Below are 25,869 nucleotides of genomic sequence, written 5' to 3'. Positions count from 1 at the left end.
AGAGAGAGAGAGAGACGCAGCAGGAAATAGTACCGGAACGATGAGCATCCTGTCCGGCATTGTGAGGACAGGCTGCCAAGTGAAAATGTTTCGTGTTAATTTCCGAGCCAGTTTCCCTCGTCCTGCTTTATTATCGCGTTTTGTATGGCCGCGCCGTGCCGCTCAGTGGGCCAGAAGACCGGTGGAGGCGGCCAAAATTCTAGACGCGTTTTGAGCTACAGGGTCGCTGAATGGGACTTGAACCGAACGTGGGGCCCTATCAATGGATTCCTCGTTCGGAGAGCAATCCATTGGTGGGGTCACACGTTCGGTTCGAGTCCTGTTTAGCGACTCTGGAGCTCAAAACGCGTCTAGAGTTTTGGCCGCCTCCACCGGTCTTCTGGCCCACTTGGCCCTCTCAAATTGGCCGATGGTGGAGTTGTCTGCATGATGGATGGATGGCTGCTGCTGCAGGGCCCGGTGGGCTCTGCGTCGCTGTGCGGCTGCGAGGGATCAGGGACCTTCCAGGGACCTGGCAAGCGCCAGGCGTGGCGAGGCGTGGCGCTTTAGGCCAAGGCGCACCTGCTGTGCTGCAGACTAATTCCGAGCACCGCTCTCATCCTCGCTCCGTCTCTCTCGCACCTTGACGGGACGCTGCATCAGTGCAAGAGAGACGGAGCGACAAAAAAGGATTCTCGGACTGGCGTCTGCTTGGCACCCGTGGCACAGTGGGCCAGACGATCCGTGCTGGCGGTCAAGTCAAAATCCAGGACGCGTTTTGAGCTCCAAAGTAGCTGAAATGGACTCGAACCGAACGTATCACCCCACCAATGGATTGCTCTCCGAACGACGAATCCATTGGTGGGGTCAAACGGTCGGTCCGAGTCCCATTTAGCGACTCTGGAGCTCAAAACGCGTCTAGAGTTTCAGCCGCCTCCGCTGGCCTTCCGGCCCTTTGTGCACTGTGTGAATCCCGACCCACTGTGAGAAGCAAACAAGCGCGCCACATTGCTGACGGATCAAATCGAACCGACGGAGCTTTTCCGGCCGTGGTGCTTTTTTGCCCCAGGCGGCCCCTCCTCGCTGCGGACCCACACCTCGTGCGCGAAGGCGCGAATTTTCCTTGGCAAGTTCTTTCGGGACTACTCGAGTTTGTTTCATATTGGACTTTCTAATCTTCAGTGGCGACTGTGCGGGAGGAGCTGGCGGGAAGGAAGGAGTTGGAGCGAGCGGGAGGGAGGGAGGAGGGGGGGGGCGCAAATGGAGGCAGGGGCTCTTGGCTCGGTTCTCGGGAGACTGCTGACCCCTGCTATGTTGCGTTGTCTTATCATTAGGCAAGCTCGCCAGTCGTCCCACCTTATCTCTCTACGTGTGGGATTGTGTGTGTGTATGAGAGAGAGAGAGAGAGAGAGAGAGAGAGAGAGAGAGAGAGAGAGAGAGAGAAAGGGTTGGAGGCGGATGCGCACGGGTGCGTTCCTGAATTTGAGAGGATGCGTCAGTAGTCGCGGTCCGGGCAGGGGCGGGGCGGGGTGGGGCGGGGCGAGGCGAGGGGAGGGGGTGTTATTCGGTGAAGAGCGGCGGGGCCGAAGAGCAAACTTCCTAATTTCTACCGGCCAGACAAACACGTGCGCACGCAAACACACATACATACTCACACACACACACACCTTCACACACCTGCACACACACATGCACACCCACACTGCATGCCGACGAAAAACATGCGCGGCGAACCATTGACACACACACACACACACACACACACACACACACACGAGAGGGGCGCGGCGCGGCGGCGCGGACCGCGCGGGACTGTCCTCTGGAGTTCCATTAACATCCACCGGGCCACCGGGGGCGCGACACCCCTCCGCCATAGCGGACTGACTCCGGACGGCGCTTTCGTCGCTCTCTCTCTCTCTCTCTCTCTCTCTCTCTCTCTCGCCCCGTCGAGTGCGACAGAGCGAGGCGAATGTTCGGAGGCGACTAGCAGCAGGCCCTGCCCGGCCCTGCCCTAATGTTAGAGCCAACCCGGTCCCGGTCGTCCCGCCCGTCCCGGTCCATGAGCCTGCTAGCGCTGCTAGCCTGGCTTGTTCTGGGACGGCTGCGCGCGGCGCCGGGGGAGGGGAGGGGTGGCCGAACAAGCGATTGTCGACACCCTACGCCCCCTCCCCCTCCCCTCCCGGCGCCCGCATCCTAGCCCCAGCGACACGCCCCTCCCCTCCCACTGGCCTGGCCGGCCCGGCCCTTGATCGCAGCACCTTACACTGGCATACATTCTTTGCTTATCTGCACTACACCGGAGTGCGGCCCCCTCCGCCGCCCCTGCCATCCCCCGCGGCCTCCGGGCAAGCCTCCGGGCAAGCCTCCGGGCAAGCCTCCGGGCAAGCCTCCGGGCAAGCCTCCGGGCAAGCCTCCGGGCAAGCCTCCGGGCAAGCCTCCGGGCAAGCCTCCGGGCAAGCCTCCGGGCAAGCCTCCGGGCAAGCCTCCGGGCAAGCCTCCGGGCAAGCCTCCGGGCAAGCCTCCGGGTCCGGCAAGCCTCCGGGCAAGCCTCCGGGCAAGCCTCCGGGCAAGCCTCCGGGCAAGCCTCCGGGCAAGCCTCCGGGCAAGCCTCCGGGCAAGCCTCCGGGCAAGCCTCCGGGCAAGCCTCCGGGCAAGCCTCCGGGCAAGCCTCCGGGCAAGCCTCCGGGCAAGCCTCCGGGCAAGCCTCCGGGCAAGCCTCCGGGCAAGCCTCCGGGCAAGCCTCCGGGCAAGCCTCCGGGCAAGCCTCCGGGCAAGCCTCCGGGCAAGCCTCCGGGCAAGCCTCCGGGCAAGCCTCCGGGCAAGCCTCCGGGCTCCCCGCGGGCCGCAAGCGCCGCAAGCATTGGAAAAGTGGGTCGCACCCTAATCAATAGTTTGCTTGTCGCCTTCGCTTCGCTTGCCTCGGTCCGCCCCCTCCACCTCACCTTCTTTGTCTGCGCCGCTGGTTGACATCCTGAGGTGAGCCGTGTGGGACGCGGAGGCTGTGCGGACCGGCCGAGCGGCCGCCGCACTGGGCCAAGCCCGGCGCGGGCGGCCTGAACTGCACACGCGTTTCGAGCTCCTGTCGTCGTTCAGAAACGGTCAGAGTCCAACCAGCGCACCGTGGGCCAGAGGACCGGTGCCCGCGGCCAAAACTCTAGACGCGTTTTGAGCTCCAGAGTCGCTAAACAGGACTCGAACCGAACGTGTGACACCAAGGGATTCCTCGTTCGGAGAGCAATCCATTGGTGGGGTCACACGTTCGGTTCGAGTCCCATTTGGCGACTCTGGAGCTCAAAACGCGTCCGGGAGTTTGGCCGCCTCCACCGGTCTTCTGGCCCACTGTGTGCTGCAGGTTGGATGCGGAGAGCACCAGCCGAGGCAGTCAAGGTCAGGGAATCAAGAAAGCGGATTCTCGCCGTAAAACATCTCAATGGTAATTTTGCTTTTCCTTTTAAAAAATAATTTTCGTGTGTGACTCCTTTTCCTCATCGCGATGCAAAGCACAGACGGCGAGACTTTGTCACTTTTCGGGCTTTAAACACCACGCAAGTTCCAAGCGCTTCCCGCCGGAGCCGTTAACGAAGAGGGCGTAATGATCCAAGTTGGCGGAGCCGAGCCGAGCCGAGCCGGAGCCGAGCCGAGCCGGAGCCGAGCCGAGTCGGTGGAACACCGGAAACACACTCGCCCCGTGATCGCCCACTTGTCATTCCGGATTCAGAGCCAGTTAGTCTGGTCGCCCCTCTCCACCAATCACGCTCCACCTGAGATGTAGTTTGTTGTTGACACTCTTGAAAAGAAATAAAGTAATCTGATCCAAAATTTTAGTCGCTTTCGTCAGTATAGTTAAAAAGAGAAAATGTTGGTCGAATGTTTCGAGGTTTTATAAAATTAAGAAGATGAAGTGTCAGTCGAGTTGGTCAATATGCGGAAAGATTAATTGAATCGGCTATTACTGTCCTGTCAATATCTGATGTAGCTCGGGTCTCCCTTTCCCTTCAAACTAATTTGTTTCATTTAATGTTCCGGGGTTGGGTGGGCCGCACAGTGGGCCAGAAGACCGGCGCCGGCGGCCAAAACTCAAGGCGCGTTTTGAGCTCCATGGTCGCTAGACCGAACTTGTGGCTTCACCAGTGGATTGCTCTCCTGACTAGGAATCCATTAGTAAGGTCACTCGTTTGGTGCGAGTCCTGTTTAGCGACTCAGGAGCTCAAAACGCGTCGAGAGTTTCTGCCGCCGGCGCCGGTCTTCTGGCCCACTGTGCGTGATGCAATCGCACGGGGAAGACGAAGAACAATTTTAACAGGCATTTAATTATTTTGCGTCTCCGGCGGTGGACGCGGACACACACTGTAGGGCGGTAAATCCCCGAAGATTGGTGGCGGATGAATGTGTAATTGAACGCCTCTGTGGTAATCGGCGGCTCCTCCAAATAATGAGGCAAAGTTTGAGGAGCTTCCTGTCTGGGCTGCCTGGCTGGCTGGCTATTAACCCCGTCGGCATTAATCCCCGCGTAACCCCCTCGTCGCTCTCTCTCTCTCTCTCTCTCTCTCTCTCTCTCTCTCTCTCTCTCTCTCTCTCTCTCTCTCTCTCAGCTTACAGCGGGGGTGCGAGAGAGACAGAGCGGGCCCTACCCCGTGGCCCCTCGTTGCGGTGGAGGCCGAAGCGAAAGCCATCTTCTGCGCTCTTTATGTAGCCGCCTTTTTCCGTTATTTTATGCCCTGGCCGTGATGTTGGCGTGCGTGGCGCGGCACGCCCAGGCACGCACGCCCGTTGCCATGGCGACGCGACGACACGGAGTGTACACTGTCAAGCCTTGCACATCCCGTGTGCAGTGGGTCAGAAGACCGGTGCAGCGGCCAAAACTAGAGAGGCGTTTTAAGCTCCAGAGTCACTAAACAGGACTCGAACCGAACGTGTGACCCCACCAAAGGACTCCTCGTTCGGAGAGCAATCCATTGGTGGGGTCACACATTCGGTGCAAGACCCATTTAGCGACTCTGGAGCTCAAAACGCGTCCGGGATTTTGGCCGCCTCCACCGGTCTTCTGGCCCACTGCGCACACGCGTGCGGTCACGCTGGCGGCTCACGCAGTGGCGCGAGACAGTGTAGGAGTATAGGAAATGACCTACAAAGGAGACAAGGGGCTTAGGGAGGGATTTGTGAGTGGCGGCCGTGCCGCGCCAATCATCGCCGTGGCCGAGGCGGGTCGGCCCTGGACAGTGGGCCAGAAGACCGGTGGAGGTGGAGAAATCCTTACACGCGTTTTGAGCTCCAGAGTAGCTAAACAGGCCTCGAACCGAACGTGTGACCCCACCAATGGATTCCTCGTTCGAAGAGCATTCCATTGGTGGGGTCACACGTCGGTTTGAGACCCATTCAGCGACTCTGCAGCTCAAAACGCGTCTAGAGTTTTGTCCGCCTCCACTGGTCTTCTGGCCCACTGTGCCCTGGCCGCGCTGCGGTGTGGGCGTGTGGGGCGGCGGTCGAGGCGGCGGCCGCTGTGGTGTAGCGCCCCTCCCAGCGCTTCTTCATCCAGCAAACACACACTTTGATCCGCTTTGCCGTCTTTATCATCGTCATGTCTCCCCCACCCCCTCTTTTTCTTGCCGCCCTGGCGCGCCCCTCCCACGACCGTCGCTCGTCGAACGCAGTGGAACGCAGTGCCGTTTTGCTTTATGCCGTTCGCCGCGCTACCCATGCCGACATGCTGGTACCCTCTGCACAGTGGGCCAGAAGACCGGTGGAGGCGGTCAAAACCCCGGACGCGTTTTGAGCTCCAGAGTCGCTGAACAGGCCTCGTATCGGGCGTGTGACCCCACCAATGGATTCCTCGTTCGGAGAGCATTCCATTGGTGGGGTCACACGTTCGGTTCGAGTCCGATTTGACTTGAAGGAAACAAAGAACAGCCCACTGCACCATGCCCCCACCCCTCCCCTCGCCTCCAGTGTGGCGTGGCCTGCTGGCCCGGCCTGCGCCCGGCCCTGCAGTGAAATCGATTGTCAAATTGCCAATCGGTCCACAAACACCACCTCGATGATCCTCACACGGAGGCCTGTCCCGGGGGGAGAGGAGGAAACTCGTTCACTCTGCAAAGAACAAGTCACACTAGTGCGTCGCGGAGCTCGAAACGCGTCTCGAGTTTTGGCCGCCTCCGCCGGTCGTCTGGCCCACTGTGCGCTCGCCGCCCAAATTCGCTCGCCGCCCCAAATTCTTGCCAACTTGTATTTCCTCCTTTTATTTGCGCGCCGCCATTCACGTGGCCCAAATTAAGTTGGACAGGATGTGCTTTTGTTTCGGCCGCCCCGTCCGGCTCGGCTCGGCTCGGCTCGGCTCGGCTCGGCTCGCTCCACTCGTCAACCTGACAGACCTGGCGGGGCCCAAACAAACGGACGCATTGGCTTGCAATTAAAGTCTGGCACCTCTTGCGGAGGCCGCTTGCCTGCCACCTCATTGCGCCTCGCAGCGCACAGTGGGCCACACGGAAAAAAATATCTTAGTTGTTACAGCTGAGCATTCGTTGTGACAGCTAATGTGTTAGCTGATATGGCGCCAGCTAATGTTCTCAGCTACCGCAGTCATTATCTTAGCTATAAAACATAACCCTCATTGCCGTGGCTACAAATTTTAAATTAGCTAAGGCAGACAGTAGGAGGTTCAGCTATGAAAACCATGATGCTTTTGCTACCGCAACTGATAGTGTTTGCCGTGAGAGCCACTCCCACGTTTACTGATCCAGCGTGGGGTTCTTAGCTGAGACAACTAATGGGGTTAGCTGCACGCGCAAATCATGCAGTCCCTCAAAGCCTTACTTCAACTGCGATCAAAGTTGCGAAGTATTTTTTTCGGCCCTCCACCCGGAGTGACATTGGGGCAGGCCATACGACCCACACGTGTGCTTCCGTGGCTCAGTGCCTCCGAGCACGGTTCTCAGCCAGTAGTCCCGGGTTCTATTCCCGTCTCAGTATTTTTCGGAGAGTAAAAAATTTATTAGCGTTTGTAACTGAGGGATTAGCTAGCACAACAAATGTGGTTGGCTGTCGCGACCAGGCATGATTGCTGATGCTGCTAGCAATATTTTTAGTTACCACGACTGCTGATTCTTGGCTGGCCCCATATCAGCCAATGCATTAGCTGTCACAACTAAGGGATTTTTTTCCGTGCAGAAGACCGATGGAGGTGGCCAAAGTCCTGGACGCGTTTTGAGCTCCAGAGTCGCTGAACAGGACTCAAGCCGAACGCGGATCCCCGCCAATGGAGAGCAATCCATTGGTAGGGTCACACGTTCGGTTCGAGTCCCACTTACCGACTCTGGAGCTCAAAACCCGTCCAGGACTTTGGCCACCTCCACCGGTCTTCTGGCCCACTGTGCAACGCCGTCTTCAGCGAGTCCCTCCGTTTCAATCAGGGATCCGATTGGACACGTTACGGCATTAATATAATTTATTACCAAGTTTGGCCCGTTCCATGATCTCGGCTCTGCGCCGCTCTGCGCGGGGCGTCGGGTCGGGGTGCGAGGGGCACGGCGCGGAGGAGACAAAGATATCATTGAGGCTCTAATTGTATTTCGAGGGCCCGCCGAGGTCTCAGGCCGATGCCAAGCAGAGAGAGAGAGAGAGAGAGAGAGAGAGAGAGAGAGAGAGAGAGAGAGAGAGAGAGAGAGAGTAGAGAGAGAGGGGAGAGAGAGAGAGAGAGAGAGAGAGAGAGAGAGAGAGAGAGAGTAGAGAGAGAGGAGAGAGAGAGAGAGAGAGAGAGGAGAGAGAGAGAGGAGAGAGAGAGAGGAGAGAGAGAGAGAGAGAGAGAGAGAGAGAGAGAGAGAGAGAGAGAGAGAGAGAGAGAGAGAGAGAGAGAGGAGGGGTGACGCCTAGCCTGTCGACTGGACGCCCACGCTGCCACTTGCCCAGCAACCCTTATTGTAAAGTTGAAGATTTTGTGAGAAGTTAACCAGTTTCGTTTGGCCTGGCTGTTATTCCGCTGCCGCAGTTAGCGTCTTATTTAATTTGAATCCCTGTCTCGGGCCGTGGGGTCAAATCAGGGCCGGCGGAGTCGGCCCGGCCGAGGGGTGGGGGAAGGCTGCAATTGGATTCCATTTCCACGAGGCCCGCTACGCGTAGCCTCCTTGCCCGCCCAATTTTGGCTCATTTTTCTGTCGTTAGACGGCACAGTGGGCCAGAAGACCGGTGGCGGCGGCCTAAAGTCTAGACGCGTTTTGAGCTCCAGAGTCGCTAATCAGGGCTCGAACAGAACTTGTGACCCCACCAATGGATTCCTCGCTGGGAGAGCAATCCATTGGTGGGGTCACACGATTGTTCCCAGTCCCATTTAGTGACTCTGAGGCTGAAAACGGGTCTAGAAAATTTTGACCACTCCCACCGGTCTTCTGGCCCACTGTGAAACCCCACACCTAAAAAGCGGCCGAAGCGAAACAAACGTGAAGAAAAGGAAAGCGCAGATGCAGGAAGAAAAGCCCTTTTTCCTGTCGTATCGATTGGGCAGGGGCACTGTGTGATGATGTGAGAAATTGACACCGCCCCGGTGATGAGCATGGAGGGGTGGGCCCAGGGCGGGCCCGGCCGGGCCAGGGTGGGCCAGGTGGCAGTTCCTATGACCTGGAACTCTCTGCTTTACGCTTCACCCCTGCCGCGCTTGAAGGTGTGTGTGTGTGTGTGTGTGTGTGTGTGTGTGTGTGTGTGTTTTGTGTACACACATGGACAGCTTGTTACCGCCCTTCCCCCGCCCACGCCTCGCCACGCCTCGCCACGCCTCGCCACGCCCTGTGCAGCAGACTGATTCCGAGAGTCGTTTTCGTCGCTCTGTCTCTCTCGCGCTCACGGGGCGCCCTGTGTGCGGGGCGAGAGAGACGGAGCGACGAAAACGACTCTCGGAATCAGTCTGGAGTCCCGCGGACCCGTCGCGACCACGCCAAACACTAATTTGCATATCGACCCTGGAGTGGCAAAGCTCCCCCACCCGGCCGTGTCTCGAGAGTTGTCTGCAGGCCTACCAGAGTCACAGGCAAGGTATTTGGCCGGACGCGGGGGAGCTCGCGGGGGGCGGCGAGGGGGGGGGCGGCGAGGGGGGGGGGCGAGGGGGGGCGTGTTTCGCGTACCTTGTCGATACTATTCCTTCGCGGCCAGCCAAGCCCTCCCCTGGAAGCTTTGCCTCTACTTTTGGCGTTAGTGCCCTCCTCCTCCTCCTCCTTCTTCTTCTTCTTCTTCTTCTTCTTCTTCTTCTTCTTCTTCTTCTTCTTCTTCTTCTTCTTCTTCTTTTTCTTTTTCTTTTTCTTCTTCTTCTTCTTCTTCTTCTTCTTCTTCTTCTTCTTCTTCTTCCCTTCTTCTTCTTCTTCTTCTCCTCCTCCTTCCTCGTCCTCCTCCTGCTCCTTCCTGCGCGCCTGCTGATCGCTGGGTTGGCAACCCCGCTCCACAGGCATGCTGCGTATTGCCTACCCCGCGTTCTGCAGGCGCTTGTGTGCGCGCGTGGGCCATCGCTCTTCACGGTAAATTAAATACGTGTGGATACAAGGCGCATTTGCTCATGCTAAACATTCTGTGATTGACAAACCCAGGGCAGGGGGCGGGACGCTCCAATTCTGGTGTAGCGCCTCCGAGCTGGAAAACGCGTTGAATCGCGTCTTCCAGTGTGTGTTCCAGAATGCTCTTCAGTGGGCCAGAAGACCGGTGAAGGCGGTTAAAATCCCGGACGCTTTTTGAGCTCCAGAGTCGCTAAATGGGACTCGAACCGAACGTGTGACCCCACCAATGGATTCCTCGTTTGGAGAGCAATCCATTGGTGGGGTCACACGTTCGGTTCGAGTCCCATTTAGCGACTCTGGAGCTCAAAACGCGTCTAGAGCTTTTCGGCCACCTCCACCGGTCTTCTGGCCCACTGTGCACACTGTGGCTAAAAGCTACGGAAAATTCTGTAAACAGCTTGTGGTAATTCTCCGTAGCCCCCTTACCAGTATTCTCCGTAGGCTTTACAGATTGTCCGTAGGACCTTACAGTGATCTCCGTAGGACTATACAGTCTTCCAGGTCCTACGGAGAAGACTGTGCGTTCCTACAGAGAATACTGTACGGCCCTACGGAGAACACTGTAAGAGCCTACGGAGAATATTGATAAGAGGGCTACGGAGAATCCTGGTAAAAAAATTAACAGAATTTTCCATACCTTTTTGCACTGTGCAGCGTAGCACACTCCTTGTCTTTTCGAGTGTCCTCGAACACTCCCTGCAGTGCACCGTCTCCGTTTGCGTGCCAGCAGGCTCGGCAGGCTCGGCAGGCCTGGACTCGGCCGGGCAGGCGGGCCATGGCCGGGCCATGATGAACGAGTGTGACTCGAGTCCTGCATAGCAATCGCCCGGCTAATCAATCATTCTTCCTCGTGGAAATCTAGCGACGCGGGATGACTTTGAGTGAGGACTGTTTCAAGTGCCCTGCTCAAATTTGAAGCCAGATCCCTGCTAAAAATGGTGTCTTCCATCAAGTGCCTGTATTTTCCTTATTGCGATTGCGTCATGTTTTTAGGCCGAGGTCCAAAATTCGTCGTGATGCACTGTTATATTTTGCCAGTTGTCCAGCCTTTATTCTGTAGGTCCGTTGCAATGCCACAAGATGGTTCTGACACACGTTATGGCATTTAATTTACGCAGATCAGAATGAACAAGTTTATGCCGATTGTTGGACAACAGGGTTCGACCGGATGCCGAAAGTCTTCATGCGTTTTGAGCTCCAGATTCACTAAACAGGACTCGATTCGAAATTGTGACCACATCAATGGATTCCTCGTCCGGAGAGCAATCCATTGGTGGGGTCACACGTTCGACTCGAGTGTTGTTTATCGACTCAGGCTCTCAAAACGCGTCCGGAATTTCGACCGCCCTCAACGGTCTTCTGGCCCACTGTGGCGTGGTCGAGAAGCGCCTGTCCGTTACGCCCGGCTGCATCTTTCACAGCGCCCAGGGACCATTCCTATCGGGACAGCCCTAATCCCGTCCCAGCCGCATGGTTTAATTCTGTGCCCCAAAAGCGCAAAACTAGCTTTCTTTCAAGAAGCGCCCTCCTCCCCCTACCCGCGCAAAGAGGCCAGCATGTTGAGAAGGTGCTCTGCACACAAAAGAAGCTCTCCGGGCCCCCACTGCAAAATGGCCCGGGGGCATGGCAGACAAGTCGCATCAAAAGTGACGCCCCGTGGCAGGCCGGCAGGTGTGGCCCGAGTGGGTCCTCATGCAGGTCGCCGCGAGGTCGACTGGAGTTGCCTTTTTTGTCCTTCCCGTGTAGGGATGGCTCCGGTATTTTATTGGTCTGTATTTTGAAAACGCGGTATCGAACCGGAATTTCTGAATTTCTTGCACTCTCAGACTCGTATTGACTTTTTCTCTCCATTATTGACATTTTGTCCTTTGCTTACGTAGTTTTTTAAGCAGCAATAATATGTAGTATTTCCTTTGTAACCATTTTATTACTGTGAAATATTTCATCTGAATGTTTGTTACTCTGATTTGGATTTTAGGCCTGTGGCATCCTGGTTTCTTTTAAATTATTTTTTTTAAATAAAGCGTCTTTGCGTTGATCCTGTCCCTAATGCACACGTCTTGCGTCGCTGACTTCCTCTTAATCTGCCTCGTCCAAGATGTCGCCATTTGAAATTCATGACTTTGATAAGACTATTGCCGGAAGCGAGGATGAATATTTCATTTTCTTCTTGGCCCTTTTTTGGCGTGTTTGTCCTGCTAACGCACCGGCCACAGCAACAAGTTGTTGCGTCCGAACCGCCCTCCATGCACAGTGGGCCAGAAGACCGTTGGAGGCGGCCAAAATTACAAGTTTTGAGCTCTAGAGTCGCTAAATGGGACTCGAACCGAACGTGTGACCCCACCAATGGATTGCTCTCCGAACGAGGAATCCATTGGTGGGGTCATTGCTCTCCGAACGAGGAATCCATTGGTTGGGTCACACGTTCGGCTCGAGTCCCATTTAGCGACTCTGGAGCTCAAAACGTGTCCGAGATATTGTCCGCCTCCACCGGTCTTCTGGCCCGCGGCAGCGCTTGCCGCTGAGCCTAGAAAGAGACAACATCGTTTTGTGTTTGCGGCTGGCAGAAGCTCATTACGTTCTTTACCTTGCGCTGCACTGAAGTTTCAAAGCCCTCCAGGCAGAAAGTAGCAAACGATTGTTTTCCTCTTTTTGTTTGCACTGGTGTGTGTGTGTGTGTGTGTGTGTGTGTGTGTGTGTGTGTGTGTGTGGCGCGTAAAAGTACACAAGCAGCACGCACTCAGTGAACTCCCACACCGCAATGGCCGTCGAATGTGATTCGTTCCTTTGTGCCGCGCTGCATGTGCTGGAGGCAGCCCAGCAGGCTCCGGCCCTCTGCCCGTATGAAACATTCAGAGGGCCGCTCAAAGGGCCCATTCTGACCCGAGCGGAGCCACGCCGTGCCACAGTGGGCCAGAAGACCGGTGGAGGCGGCCAAAACTCTGGACGCGTTATGAGCTGCTGAGTCGCTATACAGGCCTCGAACCGAACGTGTGACCCCATCAATGGATTCCTCGTTCGGAGAGCAATCCATTGGTGGGGTCACACGTTCGGTTCGAATCCCATTTAGCGACTCTGGAGCTCAAAACGCGTCTAGAGTTTTGGCCGCCTCCACCGGTCTTGTGGCCCACTGTGCGGGGCCACGCCGTGCCACGCGGTCCGTAGAGCGCAGCGCGGCGTGCCCTATACAGGGCAATGTGGAACTTTGGGCCGGTTCGCCGTACTCGGCCGTACCTGAAGACCTGGAGTGCCTGGAGTGGCCTCGGTACACGTTAACGTCCGGTTCAGCTGCGCAGCGGCGGGAGAAAGGTGAAATTTCTCCAGTGAGCTCAAAAAATGAAGAAGAAAAGAGACCTTTTCTGAATCTTTTCTGCGTTCTTTGCGCTCCGGTGTCAGTGGGAAGTAGGCATCATTCGTGCATTGATGCGTGTCTTCGAGAGGGGCTCCGGGGCCCTGTTGCAACTAAACACACCGAGTTTCTCTCTCTCTCTCTCTCTCTCTCTCTCTCTCTCTCTCTCTCTCTCTCTCTCCATTTCTCTGTTCTCTGTCGCCCTCCCTCTCTGTGTGTGTGTGTGTGTGTGTGTGTGAGTGTGTGTGAGTGTGCCGGTCCCTCCCTGGAGACTCCAGCGGCTCCAGCCACTTCTCCAGGCGGCAGGGCGAGGCAGGGTGCAGCCGGTGGTGCGGGAATGGGCTGTGAAATGAGCCGGAATATTGCTGTTTTCGGTTTGCTCCACTCGGGGCCGCCCTGGCCGCCGCACAGTGGGCCAGAAGACCGGTGGAGGCGGCCAAAACTCTAGACGCGGTTTTAGCTCCAGAGTCGCTAAATGGGACTCGAACCGAACGTGTGACCCCACCAATGGATTGCTCTCCGAACGAGGAATCCATTGGTGGGGTCACACGTTCCGTTGGTGTCCCATTTAGCGACTCTAGAGCTCAAAACACGTCTCGAATTTTGGCCGGCCCACCGGTCTTCTGGCCCACTGCGCGCCGTGCCGCGTTATGGCTCCGAATGAAAGTGAGCCGCAGTGCCACCTAAACCGCCATCGCCCGCAGCATGTCCCGGAAAGACGGATTCCCGGATAAAAAAGATGAAAATAAACATAAAAGGGAGTAGATCGCTTCGGGACTTTGGCGTGTAAACGGTGGATGGGGTGGGCGCGGTCTCGGCGGGCCCGCCCCACAGTGGGCCAGAAGACCGGTGGAGGCGGCCAAAACTCTAGACGCGTTTTGAGCTCCAGAGTCGCTAACCAGGACCTCAACCGAGCGTGTGACCCCACTGAGATTCCAAACGCTATGAGTATAGGACGTATGGTGCAATGCAGCTGACATATCGCACCACACGTGCAATGCGATAGCCATATTGCACCTTACGTGCAATGCATCCCGAAAACGCCCCATGCTTAATGCATGGGAATGGGGAGGCATTGCACTTCATGTGCAATGCTTTTGCATTGCACCAATTGACGCTATACTCATAGCGTTTGGATTTTCAGTGCCCACGGACCCCACCAATGGATTCGTCGCTCTGAGAGAAATCCATTGGTGGGGTCACACGTTTGGTACGAGTCCCATTTAACGACTCTGGAGCTCAAAATACTTTTAGAGTTTTGGCCGCCTCCACCGGTCCTCCGGGAGTCCCGTGGCGGACGTGAGCGCTGCCGGCCGCCGGGCGGGGCCGCTCCCGTATATGTGTCGTTTGAGGTGGTATAAAGTCGGTCCCGGCGGCTGATTTCGGTACCATCCGACGCGTGTCGTAGCAGTGATTGTGTGTGCGTGTTCGTGTGCCGATCGGTGGTGTTTTGTGGCCGTTGTGGGCATTTTTCGTCCCGCCACGTGCTTCCTTTGTTCGCTGCGGGTCTGCGCGTGCGATATGCACGTTGTGACGCGCCTGCGTGCCCCGCGGAGTGAGGTTATGCGGCCCTCGGCCCTCGGTCTGCCCGCGTCACGATGGACCCTGGGGCCCCGCAGCTCCTTCCTTGGTGTCATCGCCGTGGATCCTCCTACAGCTCCCGCTTCTCCTGCACCGACATTCGGCGGAATTCCAGGTGACTCTGCGTCGTCCGGTGGGGCCTGCGGGCCGAGGGGCTAGGGGGGTCTAGTGGGGCCGGGTGCTCCCCGCCCGTTGTCTGCAGGTGCAGGGCCTTGCTTTGGCCGCTGCTGTTGTGTTTGCCTTGTCTAGTTTTAGTCAAACTGCTCCAGGAAATGGGACGCGCGGCGTGGTAAGACGGGCTGGTGTTGCCTGGGCTGGGTGACGCGGTGGTGGCTCGTCAAAGGGCCTCCCCCTGTCCTCTGGCTTTGGCCGGCCGCCCGGCCTTGCCCTGCTGGCGCGCCATAGGCCGGACAGTTTTCACCCATTTTTTCCAGCTTTTCCTTTTCAGGTTTTTTACAGCATTCTCTTGCAGCCTCGTCGATTTGTTAACAGCGCATTTTGCCGTCACCCGTCACGATCTTTCAAGGCTTCCCTTCGTCTGGTTTTTCTAATTCCCAGCCAGAAGCATTCGTCTCGTCCTTGGTTCGCGGCCCGGTAGCGTCGCGACGCGGCTGTGATACGCGGCTCTGCTGAGACAGCGGCCGGATGGAGGCGTCGGATTGGCGGGCCCGCGTGGTCCTTTGGTTCCAGTCGGTGTCGTCGCGGCGCAACTGCGATAAGCGGTACTGCTGAGGCAGCGGCCAGGCGGGATCCGCGGCGAGGCGCGCGGACGGCCGGACGGACTGTGGCCGCGCTGCGAGACTGACGTCACACGGCCCTTTGCTGCTTTTATTTTGCCGGCATCGCCGCGCTACTGTTTCAAGTGAAGTCGCCGCCGCTGGGGACCATCTAAAAACGCAACAGCAAACCAATTGCTAGGAATGACGGAAGCTTGTCATTGGACCAGGGCTGTTAACGTTACTTTTTTTTGGTAACGCGTTACCGTTCCCTCGTTACCGAGCCTCAGTAACGGTAACGCGTTACCGTTCCCGCCTGTGAAGGTTTGTAACGCGTTACCGTTACAGTAACGCGTTACTTCGTTACTCGTTACATCAAATTTTTAAAATTCCTTAAAAATGACGTTTACAAGGTAGTACATACAAAACAAAAGTTACAGTCAGTTTCTATAAACATGGAAAGAAACACATTTATTGCAAATAATATAAATGGACATTATTTGAGATCAAATTAAGACTTAAAATAATTGTAATTGTACAATTAGCGAGATTCTAGAGTAAAGTCTCATGAGGGCTTTCAATGCCAATATTTCTTGTTCACTCGGAGGAGCACCTCACACTCTAAACTTTTGTCTCCAAGGGAATTGCGTAGGTCACTGAAGGAAACTCCTGCTTGCCAAAAGAGGCAGGGTGAGGGGGAAGGGAGTGCATGTCATTCGTTTGCAGCGAAAGCGCTTAGAAACAGCAACCAACCTAGTTGTAGATGTCTTCCCGTTAAAATACACTGATGTAACGAGTAAAATGTAACGCCGTTACGCGCCGTTACTGGCCTGAGTAACGGTACCGCGTTACCGATACTGCCCGCTGGAAAATGTAATGAGTTACCGTTATCGTTACGTAACGAAGTAACGCGGTACTGTAACGCGATACACCGTTACAGTAACGTTAACAGCCCTGCATTGGACCGTTTGGCAGCAGGGACGCCCTCGTACATTGCTCCAATTTCCGCGGTACTGCCTCCAATGCGGGGACACAGGACCTTTACCACGCACCTGATGCGTTTGCGTCGGCTTGCCTCGCATGCCATGCGCTCCGTACGTCCGCTCCCACGCGGATGCAGGAGAGGAGCAAAGGGTTTTTCGCCTCCGTCACGGCACCGATAGTCGCCAGAACAATAGGCACAGGCCACATTTTGCCCCTGTACACAGGCACCAACCTCCTCTGCTCCGCCCAAAGGCCGCCTCTGGATCCGCCACTGTCCACCATCGTCCAGGCCGTCACCCTACGCATCATTCTGCCACTCCGCGCAGGAGGTTAACTGCTCTGCGTGGACTTCCAGAAGCTGCGACAGTGAGCACTGCTCCGCCCTGTAGGCCTCCATGCAGGCCGTTGGAGTCCCGGAGTAGTCCACCGATTTGATCTAGCTGTCTCAGGGTGCTCCGTTCTGCACCGTGCGAGACTGAAAAGGAGTTCACTATCTGCGCTGCGGGACCCACCCTATCTCCGTTTCGGGCTGCTCACGAACTTCCAGGAGGCCCTCTCCACTGGTTGTACTTGTCCGAGACGCGTATGCGCGCTGCGGTGCGGCTTTCCCAGACGTCGTTGTGGTGTGTCTGCAGTACCCCATCGCCCTCCATGGCACCTTCGTCGGCGCGGGTACCGTCGCGTTCCGGAGTGGTCCCTCTTTCAGGCTCTTGGCTGTGTGGCAGTGCCGGTTCGGAGCTCCCTGGCGTGCTGCAGATGTTTCAGATCCCCTGCGGCCCCGACCGGGGACAATCAAGCCTCCACTGCTCTTCTCCTCTACCGTGTCTCTGCCGCCATCCGCGAAGCTTCCCGTGATCGGCCGTGCACTCACCTCCTGGGCCAACGTCAACGGGACGCGGAGTCGTGCGGGGCCGCCGGCTGGAGGGATACTTCCTCTGAAAGAGACTCGTGGACAACGGCGCCGCTTCATCAGCTTCAGCAGCCCCGCCTCAGTGCGGTTCGTCGCATCTGCGGCGCCGTCCCGCAATGAAGAGGTTCGACAACTACGTGAGGAGCAGGACTGGCGCCATGCTACACCGCAATGCATCCTCCACTGTCTCCACAACACTCAAGGGTCCAAAGGCAACGAACCTCACTTTCCTCAACCTGGGATGGGTCATACTTCCACGGAGGTTGCCCCATACCCCCCCAGTAGAGGGTGGCTGCCTCAGACAAGACACAGCCTGCATTTGAGGTTTGCAGTCTGAGTTCTGTGTTTGTTGTAGTTGCTTACTCGAACGCTAAAGGTCTGCTGAGGCCTAACAGCGCCGATGACGATGACCGGTCCTCCGGCCCACGCTGGACCGCTTCGCTTCCCTCTCGGAAAAATAATTTCCAGGCTAATGCCACGTGACGGCTCCATTTAGTTTGACGAGTGGTTCGCAGCGCGGACGCAAATGTGTAAATAAAAGAAAAAAATGAAACTTGTCGGCGGGAGTAGACTTGCCCCGGGCGAGAGGGCAGCTGACTCAGTTCGGCTCGGTTAGACAAAGGGCCACTAACGACGGGTGTCTGTGGTTTTGCAGTGGGCCCGCCCTTCCCCCGTCTCTCTCTCACTGCCATCTGAGCGCCTCGGAGACAACCTTTCTTTGTTCGGCTTTGTGTCCGCGTTGCACACCTCTTGGGGGAAGATGGTGTGAGACAGGCAGATACACTGGTAAAACTAAAGCGTAACTCTATGCTTGAGTCAAGCATAAAGTTACGCTTGAAGACGTTACGCTTGAAATCAAGCATACTCTGGAAATTCCCCCATGCATTTAGATAGGAGAAATCTCGGCGGATGAGCCTGTTACGCTTGATTTCAAGCGTAAACTGATTACGCTTGAAAACAGTGGATAATACTACGCTTAAGTTTTACCAGTGTACATTCTTCACTTTTCAATATTGAAAAACCGCACTCTAAATGTTGTACAGTAAAGATTCTCCATGATACGGTAATGTTCCATATTATGGTGGTGCAGCTGACCTCATAACATACTATATTGAGAATTAACTGTACCTTATAGATATTTTGACGGATTTCGTTGGTATTGGAGACAACTCCACTGTAATATGTTGGTGCAGCCTTTCACCGTAAGACATATACTCTAGACGAGTTTTGAGCTCCAGAGTTGCTAAATAGAACTAGAACCGTGCCTGCGATCCCACCAAAGGATTGCTCTCCGTGAGAGAAATCCACTGGTGGGGTCACACGGTCACTTCGAGTCCTGTTTAGCGACTCTAGAGCTCAAAACGCGTTTAGAGTTTTGGCCGCCTCCACCGGTCTTCTGGCCCACTGTGCGCTTGGCCTGCCCGCATGGCCTCGCTGGCCCCTGCAGTTTCCCCCCCCTCCCCCCTCCCCCCTCTTCGGATGACTCATGAGCCAATCCTAGTGCGTGGGTGCTCAGTCGACTCTTCCCACCACCCCTCCCCTTTCCCATCCAATTCGCTCAGAAAGTCCGGTTGCGGCCCGAGGGGGAGGGGGGAGGGGGTCCTCCGCAGATTTATGGAAAAGCGGTGCATTCGCAGAAACTATTTGGGATGGATTCCACTCGGAGCGGGGAGCAGTGTACTTAGCTATGATACTCCATTGCATGTCCGCTGCTCCACAGTGGGCCAGAAGCCCGGCGCGCGCAGTCGGCAATCTCTTAGACACCTTTTGAGCTCCAGAGTCGCTAAGTGGGACTTGAATCGAACGTGTGACCCCACCAATGGATTGCTCTCCGAACGAGGAATCCATTGGTGGGGTCACACGTGCGGTTAGAGTCCCATCCAGCGGCTCTGGAGCTCAAACCTCGTCCGGGTTTTTCACCGCTTCCACCGGTCTTCTGGCCCACTGTGAGCTCGTGCTTCTGGCGTACTTACCAAGTGTGCGCTGGCAAAGTATAACCAGTGCTTAAATTTTTCAGCGCCGTGGATTGGCAGTGACTGGCGCAAAACTTTTTGCGCGAGTGCGTGTGTGTGAGAGAGATGGAGTGGTGCCATCCATTACACAAATGAGTCTGGCGATACGAGCCAAGGAGCAGGAATTGACCCCAGCCTCCCTGCAGACTGATTCAGAGGGTCGGCGCTCTGTCTCTGTCGCACTCATGGTGCGTCCGAGTGTTGCGAGAGAGACAGAGCGACGAAGACGACTCTCAGTGTGCTGCTTGGCGCTGGGGGAGGCCGGGGGCAGCCAGGGGCTGATCGACGCATCATGCCCCACGTTGGCTCTGAATGCCTTCGCTGCACAACAGCGCCGCGGAATCCTCGGAAGGAACGAAACTGAAAAGAAGACACCGGCCCAGCACAGTGGGCCAGAAGACCGGTGGAGGCGGCGCGAAATTCTAGACGCGTTTTGAGCTCCAGAGTCGCTAAAGGGACTCGAACCGAACTTGTGACCCCACCAATGGATTGCTCTCCGAACGAGGAATCCATTGGTGGGGTCACACGTCCGGTTTAAGTCCTCTTTACTGACTCGGGGACTCTAAACGCGTCGAGAATTTTGGACGCCTCCACCGGTCTTCTGGCCCACTATGCCCCGCCCACCCCTCAAAAAAAAGGAAAAAAAGATTAACACGAAAGGGGCATCTTTGTAAAGGAAACACTGTAGTGCTGCAGGCGGAAATGGAAATGAGATGGCGACCTTTGTTTCCGGTCCATTTGCATGGATGAAGATGGAGATAACACACCGGCTGTGCTTTTTCGCTTCGTTCGCAAACTTGCCGTCTCGCGAGGAGCTGTGGTCCTGGAGCTGTGGTCTTACTCGCACCCCGTCGGTGTGATGAGCGTGTCTTTGCTTTTGTGTGTGTGTGTGTGTGTGTGTGTGTGTGTTTAAGAGAGAGAGACATAGAGAGTGACAGGGAGAGAGGGAGAGTGAGTGAGAGAGAGAGAGAGAGCGTCTTTATATGAAGAGGCTTCGCGCCTTGGGGGGTGCTGGCCGGTGCTCCATCCTTCACCCCCTCAGCATTATATATACGTTGGGCGTGACAGATCGCTGTCAAGCAGTGTGTCGCATCTATCCTACGCGGGGACCAATGACGGCGTGGCAAAAGCGGCCCACATTCAGCCCGCTCCACCTTCCGACACTCTTTTCTCCCCTTCCCCTCCCCCCCTCTCTTTCTCTCTCTCTCTCTCTCTCTCTCTCTCTCTCTCTCTCTCTCTCATCCTCCCTTCGCGTAGTCTCTCCCCTCCCCTCCCATTCCCTTGCGGCCCGGTGCACAGTGGGCTAGAAGACCGGTAAAGGCGGGCGAAACTCTAGACGCGTTTTGAGCTCCAGAGTCGCTAGATGAGACTCGAACCGAACGTGTGACCCCACCAATGGATTCCTCGTTCGGAGATGGATTGCTCGTCGAGCGAGGAATCCAGGGATCCTGAGAAAAGTAAACAGAGTGTCCGTGTTCGCAACCCCCAACCACTTTTTAACCACTTTTGTTTCTCTGTGTTGCAGGTGAGTCGTGTCGGCAGGACGAGGTGAATGCGGTAATGTGGTGCACACACTAGGTTTGTCACAGATTCCGTGTTTGTGTCTCCGTGTGCTGTAGTCTCCGCACTTCTTGTGGAGAAAAGCGGGCATAATGACCGACGTTGCCATGTAACATTTTGAGAGACTTCTTGAAGAAGACGGCGGAACTTGTGTCGTTTTCCGCCCTTTTCTGTGCGGGGCGGAAAGTTCCGCAGATTCATTGACGGCAGTCTGCGTTTAGCAGCGAGGCCCTTTTTAACAGAGTGGTGTCGACGGGCGAGTTTTCGCCCAGGTGAGGGGCGGTGGCAAATGGAAAGGAAACACCGAGAGGCAGATCCGGGCAGATCCGGGCCGCGCCGAGCCGCGCACAGTGGGCCAGAAGACCGGTGGAGGCGGTCGGTCCAAACTCTAGACGCGTTTTGAGCTGCAGAGTCGCTGAGCAGGATTCGAACCGAACTTGTGACCCCACCAATGGATTACTGGTTCGAAGAGCAATCCTTTGATGGGGTCACGCGCTCGGTCCGAGTCCCATTTAGCGACTCTGGAGCTCAAAACGCGTCTCGAATTTTGGCCGCCTCCACCGGTCTTCTGGCCCACCGTGCCGCGTCGCACGAGGGAGATAATTACCCTTCGTCTTGGCCCGCTGTCTCACCGCAGAGCGCCGCAGAGAGGGAGGCGTGGACAGAGACACCACCGCCTGCTAAGCTGTCACCGTCTCCTCGCTTTCTGCCCGCCTGTCTGTCTGTCTGTCTGTCTGCCTGCCTCTCCGTCGGTCCGTCTGTCACCGGAACGATTAATGAAGCAACTGTGCCGGCTGCACACCTGAAACGTGTTCGAACATCCTGTTGATCGCGATACTTTTAGACGGAATAGTTGCAGTGAGTTTGAATACCGGGCAATGTTCATAAACTTTTTTGATAGTTAATTTTTTCGAATAATTATGAGAATTGTTTTTGAATTTCAATGTACCAATTATTGAATTTTGATGGAACAGTTTTTGAACTTTGATGTGCTAAGGAATTTAGGTGCACCATTAGTCTGTGCTATGATGATGACCATGCTTTTGTGTCTCCATGGCCATTTTTTTTTTCATTTTGACGCCTAAGATTGTAAAAGTGGTGCTCAAGCTTTTTGCATTTTGCTTGACAAGTTTCCCAATACATTTTGTTATCATTTTACATAATTTTCAATTTTGATTTTTTTTTAGAGTTGTTTAACGGAACTCGAACCGGGCGTGTGACCCCATCATTGGATTGCTCTCCGAACGAGGAATCCATTGGTGGGGTCACACGCTCGATTCGAGTCCCGCTAAGCGACTCTGGAGCTCAAAACGCGTCTCGAGTTTTGGCCGCCTCCACCGGTCTTCTGGCGCACTGTGCGGCGCGCAGGCCCACCACCTGCCGGAGTGCAGCTCTGTGACACGTTCCCGGACACGGGGTGCACGGGGTTCCGGCCGCCTGTAATCGCTGCGGTGGCGGGCCGGGCACGTTTCGGCGAGCGGAGGGGGGGGGAGGGGGGCGTGCCACAGTGTGCATGCTGTTTAACGCTCTCGATGGCAGTCACACCGCGGCCCGCCGCCCTCCACCTTGGCGCGCCATGGCGGGGGTGAATCCAGTCTAACGATCGGCCTGCACTGACCCCTTTCCCCCTGGCTCCCCTCAGGGAGTCCCCTGGCCCCTGGCAACACCCGGCCGTCGCGCAGACTGATTCCGGGGCCTCTTTCTCGCACTCTCGGGCCGAGACGGCGGGAGGCAGGGGTGCACAGTGGGCCAGAAGACCAGTGGAGGCGGCCAGACGCGTTTTGAGCTCCAGAGTCGCTGAATATCACTCGAACCGAACGTGTGACCCCACCAATGGATTCCTCGTTCGGAGAGCAATCCATTGGTGGGGTCACACGTTCGGTTCGTGTCCCACTTAGCGACTCTGGAGCTCAAAACGCGTCTTGTGTTTTTGACCGCCTCCGCCGGTCTTCTGGCCCACTGTGGAACGGCGCCGCGCCTGCCGCGCCGTCCGGAGGGGGTGACAGAGACAGAAGAAGCGCGCCGCGTTGTGAATGGTCGGAGTGGCTCGCCGACTGACCCACTGGCCGTGTCGTCGCAAGCGGTGTAAACTTAGTTCGGGGATAGTTGCGAAACGGGCAAATCTCGGCCGGCCGGCCGACCACCCCGACCAAAGTCGCGCCTCGACCCAAAATTGCCTCCACCAAAGCATGCTACACGGTAAAAACGGTTCCTGGTTTTCCCAGGAACTCCCTGGAAATCACCGACGTCGCTACCACGGCTTCCTGGGAAAACCAGGAACCGTTTTCGCCGTGTAAAGTGATCAAGGGGGAGCAAAAGGTGTCCTTACATAATTCGGAAACGCATTTCCGAGAGGGCAAGGCACATTGTTTACTCCAGGACGAGCGTCTTGTTATGATCTAAATCTAACGTAGCCGTAGGACTTGAAAGTAAGTCTCTCTTAGACACCAAAAACATTCCCGTAGACCTTGCGCCTCGAGCTCCCACGAGACGGAGCTCGAGGACTTCTTTCCTTGACTGTCCTGCACATGTTGTTGTTCTTCTAGACAAGCCGCATGTTGTTGTTGTTTTGCCCCATCTGACGTGTTTCTGTGTCGCACAGGTTGGCAGCGGCTCCTCGCAGCGTCCGGTCCACGCGTCAAAACGGTCTCTTTTATTTGATATTTCGTTGTATTTTGACGTTGCATTTGACTTTGTATTTTTACTACATTCGCTCGTTCCTTGTTTTGTATATTGCTGCGATACGGGTGTGTTGTTTACATTTTGTTGTCGTTGTTGTTGTTGGTTTATTGGATTTTTGCGTATGTATTTTCAGCGGAAATGGCACTAGTTTCGTTACCAAGGCAACAAGGCTGCTTGAAGTATGTGGTCCTGGCAGAATAAATTTTTGTCAATGCGCTAGCCATCCCCAAACTCAGAACTATAACAGTCGCCTTTTCTAAAACAATGAAACTTTAAAATCCATGTCGTGTATTTAGGACCCCCTGCCCCCAAATCCTTGCTGTATCATCAAGCACATGACACTTTCACAATTTTACTTTGTTTTTTTCATTTGCTTTCACCGCGATTGATTGTTACATAATGAATAATTTATAAACTGCCTTCGCATATTAAATCAGATACAAATCTTAAATGGCACCTAAAATGACATTGCGGAAAACTTGTTCAATGAAGTAACCAGTAGAAATAAAACCATCTCGCATGATCCCGCTATAAATCGACTGTTTTCAAATTATTTATTAATCACTCTTTTGTTCCGTGAATTTTGACTTTGCTTTTATTCTGTTCAATTTTGCTTTGATTTCAACTATTTGATTCGCATTTGAAATAGGCACCATTTTCTTTTAGTCGTTCTTTACGTTCCATTTCTTTTAACATGTTTAGTTGTAGATTGTTTATTGTTTGAATTTTTTTTCATTATCCTTTTCTCTTGTGGTTTTTCTCTTCTTCTTTCTCACTTTACTGTTCACATCGTCTTCCAAATTGCATATGTTCACCTTGTTTTGATACCACTGCACCCTGCACACATTTCTGCAACCCTCTGACCTTCCAACTATTTTCTTCTTTCAATTTTGATCCTCTTCATCTCTTTGGAATGTGTTTTCTTGAGGAGTAGTGGCATGCCGTCAAGTCATCGTTTTTAATATTAAGGAGTCGGAATAGCAATCACCTGCGACTAAATTAAGAAGCAACTTAAATACCTTTTTTACTGGAATTGTTGAGGTAATCAACTTATGTCAGTGGCTGATTGTTTGTTCGACTCTTTGACCGTAGTCTATTACACCTATTCTTTGGTGACACCAACCCTGCTCTGAATGCCAGTAAGGTGGCAATAAGAACTCGTACATAATAGACGAATGACGTAAGTGTGACACAGTTCCGATTGGAAAGTTTATGACTTCAGCAATGATAACTGTCACGTTTCAAACATCATTACGTTTTCAGTATTGATGCCAAATCCCATCTCCAAAATCTTTAAGATCTCTCTCACGCCAATAATCACCTGTGACTGTCACTCGGAGCAGGCAATCGACTTCTTTGTGTTTGTTTCCTCCTGCTGCATGCTGATCTTGTCTCTTTTTTTCGTAGCGGTTGGCAGCGAGAGTGTGTGCTGTTGTGACGTGAACGGGATGAGGCCTGTAACAGGTGGGAGAGAGAGTGAAAGAGAGAGAGAGAGAGAGAGAGAGAGAGAGAGGAGGGAGGGAGAGAGAGGGAGGTCTCAATGGGATGGACACGGTGTGTGTTGCTTAGGGACTCCCAGGCCTGTCCGTGCAGTGACGCCCCAGGGGCGAGTCAAACATGCATCCCTGGCGGCCAATAACGGCCCTGCAAATTCGGCGAGTCGGGACGCGGCCCGCTCGAGGTGCCTGACAGTGGTATCCCACCTCAAGCAGGCTGAGTGATGCTCTGTCTCTCTCGCACACGTCGCGAGTGCGAGAGAGACAGCGATGACACCGCGGCTGACATTTCATAAAAGTTGGCCAAGCTGCTCGTCTGCTTTTCGTCTTGCGTCTCTCTCTCTCTCTCTCTCCCTCTCCCTCTCTCCCCTTCTCGTCGGCCTCCAGGTATGAGATTAGCGTTTCCCGCCGAAACGAAAATCTGCTGCGAACAGCTTGTTGGTTTAATCGTGCCGTGTGTCTGTCTTCTTGACTACTAAATACGCACAGTGGGCCAGAAGACCGGAGAGGCGTCTAAAATTATACACGCGTTTTGAGCTCCAGAGAAGCTGAATTGAACTCGAACCAAGTTTGTGACCCCACCAATGGATTCCTCGTTCGGAGAGCAATCCTTTGGTGGGGTCACACGTTCGGTTCGAGTCCCATTTCGCGACTCTGGAGCTCTAAATGGGTCTAGAATTTTGGCCACCAACACCGGTCTTCTGGCCCACAGTGCGGGTGTCATCCAAACGCAGATGTTAGGAGTGCGCATCCGGAGCTCGCCCTAGACCCGCACACTCTGGGCTGGGATTCCCTTCCTCGGAGACATCCGCTCGAGCGTGCGTCAAGCATTTCCAAATCGCGCCGCTTCCAGCACTGACTCTACCACCCTCGCGGCAGCGCGTGAGCTATGAGACACTGTGCGTGCGTGAGGAAGCGTGCATATGTGTGTTGTGCTCACGCTTGTGTGTGTGTGTGTGTGTGTGTGTGAGCCTCGCCCTCCGCTCGTGCCGGCTCCCAACTCAGAAATTATCTTCTTGTTTCACGCACCATTACTCCATTATAGGATCTGGAGCGATTCCCCCTCCCCC

At 55.2% G+C, this 25,869-nt stretch overlaps 1 protein-coding gene across 1 annotated transcript; it reads left to right on the top strand.

Annotated features, from left to right (window-relative positions):
- Positions 1–429: 429 nt before the first annotated feature.
- Positions 430–20,734, top strand: LOC117648468 (basic salivary proline-rich protein 3-like). The gene is made up of 4 exons (XM_034390973.1): positions 430–514; positions 2,282–2,797; positions 20,587–20,618; positions 20,681–20,734. The coding sequence occupies exons 1-4, from the start codon at positions 430–432 to the stop codon at positions 20,732–20,734; spliced, it is 687 nt and encodes a 228-aa protein (XP_034246864.1).
- Positions 20,735–25,869: the final 5,135 nt, after the last annotated feature.

The sequence above is a fragment of the Thrips palmi genome, unplaced genomic scaffold, assembly GCF_012932325.1.
Source record: "Thrips palmi isolate BJ-2018 unplaced genomic scaffold, TpBJ-2018v1 HiC_scaffold_3, whole genome shotgun sequence".
Classification (NCBI taxonomy): domain Eukaryota; kingdom Metazoa; phylum Arthropoda; class Insecta; order Thysanoptera; family Thripidae; genus Thrips; species Thrips palmi.
This window is presented reverse-complemented; position numbering and strand designations above follow the sequence as displayed.

Excerpts from the sequence above, each read along its gene's own strand:
- LOC117648468 (XM_034390973.1), top strand. The coding sequence starts at position 430 with ATGGATGGATGGCTGCTGCTGCAGGGCCCGGTGGGCTCTGCGTCGCTG. Across the intron at positions 515-2,281 it reads AGGGACCTTCCAGGGACCTG|TGCGGCCCCCTCCGCCGCCC; the intron begins GCAAGCGCCAGG and ends ACTACACCGGAG. Across the intron at positions 2,798-20,586 it reads GCCTCCGGGCAAGCCTCCGG|GTGAGTCGTGTCGGCAGGAC; the intron begins GCAAGCCTCCGG and ends TCTGTGTTGCAG.